The following is an 8,668-nucleotide window of genomic DNA, read 5'->3' as shown; positions in this document are numbered from 1 at the left end:
CTGACACGGCGGAGCGCAAAGTACATCATCGCTGGTGACCTCAACGCGAAGCATGAAGTTTGGGGCAACAGCAGGAGGAATCGGAACGGAGTGATTCTGCACAACGATCTGCAAAACGGATACTACAACGTTGTGAGTCCGGATCGTCCAACGAGGGTGGCTCGGTCTGGGAATCACTCAATCATCGACTTCTTCATTACCAATATGGCTGAGAACGTGGCTCATCCTGAGGTGTTTGAAGAGTTGAGTTCTGATCACTATCCGGTGGTTGTGGAGGTTGGAGCTTCCGTTACTCCGCAGCGGCAACCAACCCGGAAAGATTACCACAACGTTGACTGGCAGCAGTTTCAGCAAGTGGTAGACAGCAACATCGACTATGATCAACACCCGGAAACTTCTGCTGATATTGATCGTTCGCTGGAGGTGATCCAGCAGGCTATCAACCAAGCAGAGGCTGCCAACGTTCGGGAGGTTCCTGTTAATTTTAAGGTAACTGATATTGACGTAGATACTAAACACTTGATTAGACTTAGGAATGTTTATAGGAGACAATATCAACGGACTGGGGACTATGACAAAAGATTTCAGTTAACAATTTGAACAAAATCATACAAGACCGACTTGACAATATCAGAAATCAAGAATTTTCAAAACATGTAAGCCAGCTTGGGAATTATTCAAAACCATTTTGGAAACTTTCAAAAGTTCTTAAAAACAAACCAAAGCCTATTCCTCCTCTTATTGTTGAGGATTCTCCTTTGATTACATCCGAGGAAAAGGCAAATGCACTTGGGCTTCATTTTGTTAGTTCACATAATCTTGGCGCTTCCATGACCAGCCGTAAAGAAACATCAGTTGCCAATAGTATTTCAACAATCAATGACTCTACCTTTGAATTTCCTGCAGATTCCCATGTTTCTGGTGAGGAAGTCAAAGTTGCAGTTAAACAAATGAAAAATATGAAAGCTCCTGGCTTTGATAACATTTTAATCTAGTGTTGAAAAAACAGAGTGATCAGTTCTTTCAACATCTAGCCAATATTTTCAATAAATGTTTGCAACTTGGTTACTTCCCCACCAATTGGAAGCTGGGCAAAGTCATACCAATTTTGAAGCCTCAAAAGATCCAACATCGCCAACAAGTTATCGTCCCATTAGTCTTTTGAGTAGTCTGTCCAAACTCTTTGAGAAGGTCATCTATTCAAGGCTTTTGGATTTTACCAACGATAATAATATAATTTTGAATGAGCAGTTTGGCTTCCGAAAGGGACATAATACTGCTCATCAGCTTACGAGAGTAACTAAAATCATCAAGCAGAACAAGCTTGAGTCTAAATCAACTGCTATGGCTTTGTTGGATGTTGAGAAGGCTTTTGACAATGTTTGGCATGATGGTTTGATACATAAACTGTATTTATACGGTTTTCCAATGTATCTTATCAAAATTATCCAGCACTATCTTTCGGAGAGATCGTTCAGGGTTTTTCTGAATGGGATTGCTTCTGGATTATTCAACATTGATGCTGGGGTTCCCCAAGGAAGTATTCTTGGCCCACTTCTGTACAATATTTTTACATCTGATTTGCCTACTCTTCCTGGTAATGGTGTGTTGTCACTTTTTGCTGATGACACTGCCGTTATTTATAAGGGTAAAATAACCAGATATTTAGTTGGCCGTCTTCAGAAGGGTCTTGACGTTCTTTCCGAATACTTTGGCGACTGGAAAATTCGCATAAATGCAGCCAAAACTCAAACCATCATTTTTCCACTTTCCAAATCGGCCCGATTTGTCCCAAAGGATGATGTTTTGATTAAAATGAATGATGTTTCAATACCCTGGTCAAAGGAAGTTGTCTATTTAGGTCTCATACTTGACTCGAAACTATTGTTTCGGCAGCATGTAGATAAAATATTGAACAAGTGCAGCATTCTCATCAGGTGTTTGTATCCTTTAATTAACAGAAAATCAAAGCTATCTTTGAAAAATAAGCTAGCAGTTTACAAACAAATAATTTACCCCGTTATTGAGTATGCAGTACCTGTTTGGGAGTGTTGCGCTAGAACTCATAAATTGAAGCTCCAGCGTGTCCAAAACAAGGTACTCAAAATGGTTTTGAATGTTCCTGGCTGGACAAGATCAAGTGAGGTTCATGAATTAGCAGAAGTAAAAATGTTGGATCAGAAGATTCAAGAAAAATGTTTGAAATTCAGGGAAAAATGTGCTATATCTGAATACCCCTTGATTCAAGGATTGGTTTAGTTTATGGTAAGATTAAGTTAGTTTTAGGTTAGGTTATGTTTTCTTAATTTTTTTCTCATTGTACCTAGTGTTACAAAAATGATAAATCATATACTTTTAAAGTTAAGAAAATGAACAGTGTTTAAATCACGAAAAGCAAACTAAAGCTGAAGAGCCACAGCTGACCACTTATTATGTAAACCAAATGTAATTATTATAAGAAAGATTCAATAAAGTATATTTAATTCAAAAAAAAACAGAGCAGGTAAGGAGTTTTTATTGAGCCTGTAGAGCTCGATGCGTCTCTGTCTGACTCTAAGCCGCAATGAAGCGACCACGTGTTAATTTGTCAACACGCATGTTCAAATTCACTCATTATTCGTCAAACTAAAGCAACTCTGAAATGAGTAGATAGAGATTCCGTCAGATATGAGTGAATTTAACACAGGTCTGGATGAATTTCACTCAATTTTAATTGAATTCTGAGTGAAATTCACTCTAATCTGACAGATGCCCCATTTACTTATTTCTGAGAAGGTTCAGTCTTCACGAAAATTGAGTAATTTTGAACGTGCGTTAACAAAGCTCTGCTGCCCCTGTTCGCATAAATGTCCCAAGCAAGCTGAGAAAAAAGCAAAGCCAGTTTTTCCCCATTTGGTTGCGTGTTAGGATTTTACGGAAAAGAGGGTTTTATCAATTTTTCTAAAGGGACCTATTGAGACGCGGGAGGAAGTCGAACCGGGCACCGGTTCTGTGAGCGGAGTAGTCAAAGTAAACACTTCTTTTCCACTCGCTACAAAACCAAAAATATATATTTCCTTAATTAATTACACTTAATGCAAGAAAATAAAATAACACGAAAAACATTTTTTTTACATGATTCGGTTATCCGAAGTCCCATACAAAACTTCGGATAATCGAACTTTGGATAATCGAAACTTCGGATAATCGAGTCTAGATTGTAATAGAATTTTCAATAATGGACATAATAGGTTTAGCAGTGCAATGTTATTGGACCTATGTAAAAGTATAAACACGTTTATAATGTAAACATCAACTGACGTGAGCAGGATAGACTTTTTGTTCTCTTATACCTTGGCCCATTTACATTGTTTTGCTTGAGCTGTGATGTGTTGCAAACTTTTTTATTGACTAGAAGAATGGTAGTTGTCATCTAACCAACGGCATTCTCAAGATCCCTTCTTAAGATTATCAGCGATATGATTCTAGATAATTTTAAATGTAAAATTATAAATACTACAGCTATTACATTGCCATCTTGCTTAAATGGCAATCTTCTTTAGAAAATGGCACTGCAGCATAATCATCATCAACCGTAGCCAAGCAACAACTGAACTGCATCTTAGGTTTTTACAAATACATAACTGTGCGGGCGCGCTCGAGAGCATCTTCCATTGGGCGTTGGAAGAAAATTGTAAATAACAACGGAGCAACAAAATGCTATTTTCTTGACGTTGCATAAAAACGCATTACTTGGCATGGCCTGCTTGGCTGCTGCCGAGCCGAGACCGAGCGATCGCAGCATCCAAAGTGCAAACGAGATGCACTCTGTGTACGTACGACAGGTCGGGGGGTATCGTACTGAAGAGCGAGCTTTCTCTTGCGCAAAAGCAACGCCTACTTCTCTCACAACAGCAGTGGGTGCGAGGCGGTTTGGGGAGAGAAGCTTTTCCGGCTGGCGCGTCGGTGTGTTGCATCTTTCCCCTCGTCGCGTGGCATGTGTACAAGCCACGTGGTGTGTGGATGCTTGCTGTTGCTGTTGCACTTGCTATTTTCCCGAAAGATGCCGACGCCACACGACGATACAGCAAACGAAGTGCAACCCCAGCAGTGAAGACACAACAAAATAAGTAGCAACACAGCAGCAGCAGCAGAAAATGGGGGCAATATTATGAAACACACGATGAATGGAGCTGAGTTGAGCGAGCTTGTATACAAGAAGACGATGAGAGAGCATCTCCAACTTCTCTGTGTGGGGCCAACACACAACATGACGACGGGAGGAAAATCCAACTCATTTTGTGTTTATGTAGGATACTTTTCACGACGTATGTAAATAATAAATAAACACAAATACACGCCGGATCAAAACAGCAAAACTGCCGTTGTATTAATATAAAACATGTTTTGTATTTCTTATCCCTCTCAGTTGATACTTTTGCTCAGTAGTAGTACCTTGGTTCTGGTCGCTGGACCACCGTCGTCGCCGCCGCGTTGCCGTTGTTGTTCCGGGTTGCCCGTAGTACGTTTTAGATCCGGTCCGCGTCACGTAATCGTGCACCATTACACACATATCGTCAAGAGTACCTCAACAACCTTCACGCATAGCACGCAACATCGATTGGCACCGGCTAATCAATCTCTAGTCAATCATCTTGGAACGCACAATGGACACCGACCGACCGCCCAGTATCAAGAGCGAGGAAGCCAGCAACGACGATGCACCGGAAGTGGAACCTGCAAGTCACGGTAATTGAGTCTGAGCAGCTCTTCATCAAAACAGTCTCGAACCCCGTAGAATCGATCCCCCAACCCCCTTTAAATGCCCTCGGAGGTCATCGGAGAAAGTGCCGGCGTCGCTGCCAAAAACCAAAAAAGATCCGATAATGAGGCTATAATTCATCATTTGAACCTCATATCGGAACGGGGCCACGTGCGACAAACGATTTGACCGACGCCGACGACGAAGCCGACAGGTAAGTTTTTGTTTCACCGCTATCGGCGACGGCGTTGGACAAAAAACGGCCACCTTTTCCGGGGTGGTGGGTATCGGAAAACGTCCCCAACTCGGTTGGTGATAAATGGTCTGCAATGTGTCAACGTGAGTGATTGAGGCGACGGTTCCGAAATGGGGCAAAAGTTTACTTGAGGATGAAATAAGAGGTAAGCGACGGGGTCGACCGATCGACGGTTCCGGGTTCGAAATGTTTTGATGAATGGTGCGGCGATGTCGGTGTTTACGGTAATAAAATTTCAAAAATAACAATTGCTTGCATTTGAGGAAAAGGGTATATTATAATACTAATGTTTAATCGACAGCTTTGAAACCGATTCCGTATCCCAAATAAATACACATACCTACATTTCTCTTATTGTTTTATTATTGATTGAAGAAATCCCTTTCACTCTTTCTTTTCAAAGCTTAATAACTGGTTTTTACTCTGCCGTTTTACGGCGATATGATGTATACGCCATTTTGGACATTTTCAATTTTATTGTACAGTCTGATAAAGAATCTTAAAAGCAATCTCCTGACGAAAGAATTTTTCAAAAAACTGCTCTGGGGCCCTTTTTATTAAGCAAACAAACAATGATGTACACGCCAATTTTACTCATTATGATGTATGTATACATTGAGAATTGCTAGAAGTCAAATTCAATTCTGTTTGAATGTTGATTTAAGGTTTTGGGACCAAATCAAGACTTGGCAATATTTTATTACATTATTTCGATTTAATTCTTAGGGACGTCCAATAGGCGTCATCCATAAAGTACGTCACGTTCTGTGGGAAGAGGGGGGTTTTGAGTAAGCGTGACATTGCGTGTTAAAAGCATAGGGAAATCGTGACAAAGCGGGGTGGAGTAAATTTTGGCTGATTTTAATGTGACGTACTTAATGGATGACACCTTATCCACATCCACGTAGATACTTTTTTGAAAATTCTAAACCCACCCACCAATTGTTCATGCAGAAAAATGTGTTTATGGAGCGTAGACAATCGCTAAGGGAGCGTTCTTTTATTACGTAACGCAAAAAACGGATTTTTAGACCCCTTCCCCACTAGTAACAAAAATTCCATACAAATTTTAAAAATTTTGTATGGAGCGTAACACGGCCTCCAACCCCCCCCCCTCCCCCCAACTGCGTTACGTAATCAAAGAACGCTCCCTAATACCCTCCCCCCCCTTAAAGTATCCACGTGGACAATGCATTAAGGGATCCGCTCAGCTGTCAAAATAGCTGGCACAAAAAATATAGCCAGCCTAGTAGCCAGCTTTGATCAAGCAATGTATACATACATCATTGGAAAGTAAAAGTAGTGATTTTTTATTGCTATTTTTTCGGCCAAATGATGTTTGTGGTTTAAAATCGTAGAGAATAAGGAAAAAAACAAGAAATTTTGTAGGGGCCACATTTTTATTGTACTTTTTAACAGTTTCTACAGAGCAGACCTTAAATTAGTCATTTTGAATTGAAAAAATGAACAAAAACAGAAAATCGTGTCTACAGCAAAATCACCTCGATGGCGTATACATCATATCGCCGTAAAACGGCAGTACTGTTTTTACTACATTTTTATTTTACACAAAATGTTATTAATTTTCAGAACATTTTTTTCAACTGAAAAGATACATAAAAAGATATTTATTTTAAAATCGAAAAATTACGATAATTTTATCACGAGTAGTAATCCAACGAGAGATTTTTCACCAAAACGTCTGTCTTCTTGCTTCAGGCTGGCGTCCGTGAGTTTGGTTATTTAAAAACTACAAAGTTCAGGTGGCAGTGCGTGGCCGAATGGTTACGCTGTCCGCTTTGTAAGCGGATGATTCTGGGTTCGATTCCCATCTGCTTCAACCTTCCATCGGATGAGGAAGTAAAATGTCGGTCCCGTCCTTAGTTGTTAGGCCGTTAAGTCATTCCAGGTGTAGGAGTCGTCTCCATGGCATAAGTACAAACAACAACCAAACCAAGCCTACTCCGGTGGAATCGCTGGCGGCGGTTGGACTCGCAATCTGAAGGTCGTCAGTTCAAACACTGGGGTGAAAGGTTCCTTGGAGTAGAAAGAGGTTTGGGTGCTCTCCCCATTCAAGCCTTCGGACTCCTAGGTTCGAGCAGAAACTTGCAATAGAGACCACAATAGGTCGTTAATGTGGCTGGTTTGATTTTTTTTTGATTGAAAGTTTTTTTTATGATTGAAAGTTTTGATTGAAAGTTCGAATTTGTCCGTATTTGAAACTCACATGAGCTTGCGGGCCAAATGTGAAAATGGTTTGTTCGAAAATATTACGTTATTTAAATTTCATCAATCTTGATTTTTTGTCTTTTTTTAAAAATCAGGAACAGAAAAAAATTACCACTATCTTTGCAAAGTGCTTCCCATGAATCCTATCAATTCAATGAAATTAGTAAAATCAACAAAACTAAAACAAGTAATTCATAAGCTTATTACTGCAATATTCATGCCTCAACAAAATAAAATCAGGCTGCTGAAAAAAAGCTCACAAATATTTTGAAATAGTAGTTTATGCAACAAGTTGAAAAAAGCAGATTTTTTCAACACGAGTCGTACATTTATCCAACGAGGTTTACCGAGTTGGATAAATACGGCGAGTGCTGAAAAAGTCATGTTTTGCAACGAGTTGCTTACAACATTTTTTGCAATTCCGAAAAACGTTTTTTGGACGGATTTTTATGTCCATCATCCATGTGTTAAGTAAATTCACCGTTCAAGACAAAAAAATATTGAAAAATGTTACTTTTCGATACTAGTGTTGAAAAGTTCAACTTTTCAGCACCCATTTCAGTGCTGAAAAGTAGAACTTTTCAGCACTGGTATTGAAAGGTATTAATTTTCTATTCTGTTATTTTTGGTAGGGAAAAGTAGGCCGTTTCGTTTCTCCAGAAGGACAGGAAAAGTTGACAGTTTCACAGCGGAATTGCAAAAATGTTTTTTTAATTATACCAAATGCATTTATATTTTTCTGGGCATTCAAATTTAATGACAAAATTCTATTTTTTAAACACAGTTCAACTATAATAATAAATAGTTGCAAAAGGATTTTCAATTATAATTCTTCTGATTTAAATAAAATTAAAATGTTGGTCTGCAAGAATCAGATGTAAGTCACTCAGGTCACCCGATAACTTCATGAGTTTTAATCCCAAGGCTTAACATTTTTAAGTACAAAATAAGTTTGAGGCGTTATGACTTTTGAATTCATATGGAAAATCTATACTTTTCTATCTTTACAGTAGTCAAATTTGAACGTTTGAATTCATATCTAAAAAGGAAAAAAGATTGCAAAAATTTTGATGAAATTACTATTTTCAATCATATTTAAACTTTCAATAAGATAGATTTTTCAATAAAAAATGTTTGTTTAGTATAATCGGGAATAAAGAATGAATAAACTGTTCGTGTTATTCTTACAAAAATAATTTAAACAAAAGCTTCTACTATAAACCATAATTTGTAAAAATTATAAAATCAATTTATTGATGGACCAAAGGGCCATTTTACGTGATCATTCAAAACGGGTCCGCGGGCCATACTTTGGTCACCATGATACTTTTCGTTCCTGTTCAAGATCCAAGGATCATTTTTCGTAATCTCGTATTGGCAGTATGACCCAATCCTTTTCTCTGTGTTCAATGATTTCTAGCTCAAAATTACGTTGTTTTTGT

The 8,668-nt window shown here is 38.7% G+C and overlaps 1 protein-coding gene across 2 annotated transcripts; it reads left to right on the top strand.

Annotated features, from left to right (window-relative positions):
* The first annotated feature begins 3,912 nt into the window (after positions 1-3,912).
* Positions 3,913-5,327, top strand: LOC119767397. Of its 2 annotated transcripts, none has more exons than XR_005277493.1 (2): positions 3,913-4,307; positions 4,409-5,327. XR_005277493.1 is itself a non-coding variant. In XM_038255901.1 (2 exons), exons 1-2 carry the CDS (start codon positions 4,151-4,153, stop codon positions 4,730-4,732), a joined length of 462 nt encoding a protein of 153 aa, XP_038111829.1. In that variant the 5' UTR covers positions 3,915-4,150; the 3' UTR covers positions 4,733-5,327. The 2 variants fall into 2 exon arrangements, 1 of the variants encoding a protein (XP_038111829.1); XM_038255901.1 differs by having other exon boundaries at positions 3,915-4,288.
* Positions 5,328-8,668: the final 3,341 nt, after the last annotated feature.

This window comes from Culex quinquefasciatus, chromosome 2, assembly GCF_015732765.1.
Source record: "Culex quinquefasciatus strain JHB chromosome 2, VPISU_Cqui_1.0_pri_paternal, whole genome shotgun sequence".
Taxonomy (NCBI): Eukaryota; Metazoa; Arthropoda; class Insecta; order Diptera; family Culicidae; genus Culex; species Culex quinquefasciatus.
Note: the sequence above shows the minus strand (reverse complement) of the source record. Positions and strands in the feature narration are given on the sequence as shown.

What these genes read in the sequence shown, in the direction of transcription:
- LOC119767397 (XM_038255901.1), top strand. Translation starts at nt 4,151, where the DNA reads ATGAAACACACGATGAATGGAGCTGAGTTGAGCGAGCTTGTATACAAG. An exon ending in CCAACTCATTTTGTGTTTAT is followed by an intron (nt 4,289 to 4,408) that starts GTAGGATACTTT and finishes TATCCCTCTCAG; the next exon opens with TTGATACTTTTGCTCAGTAG.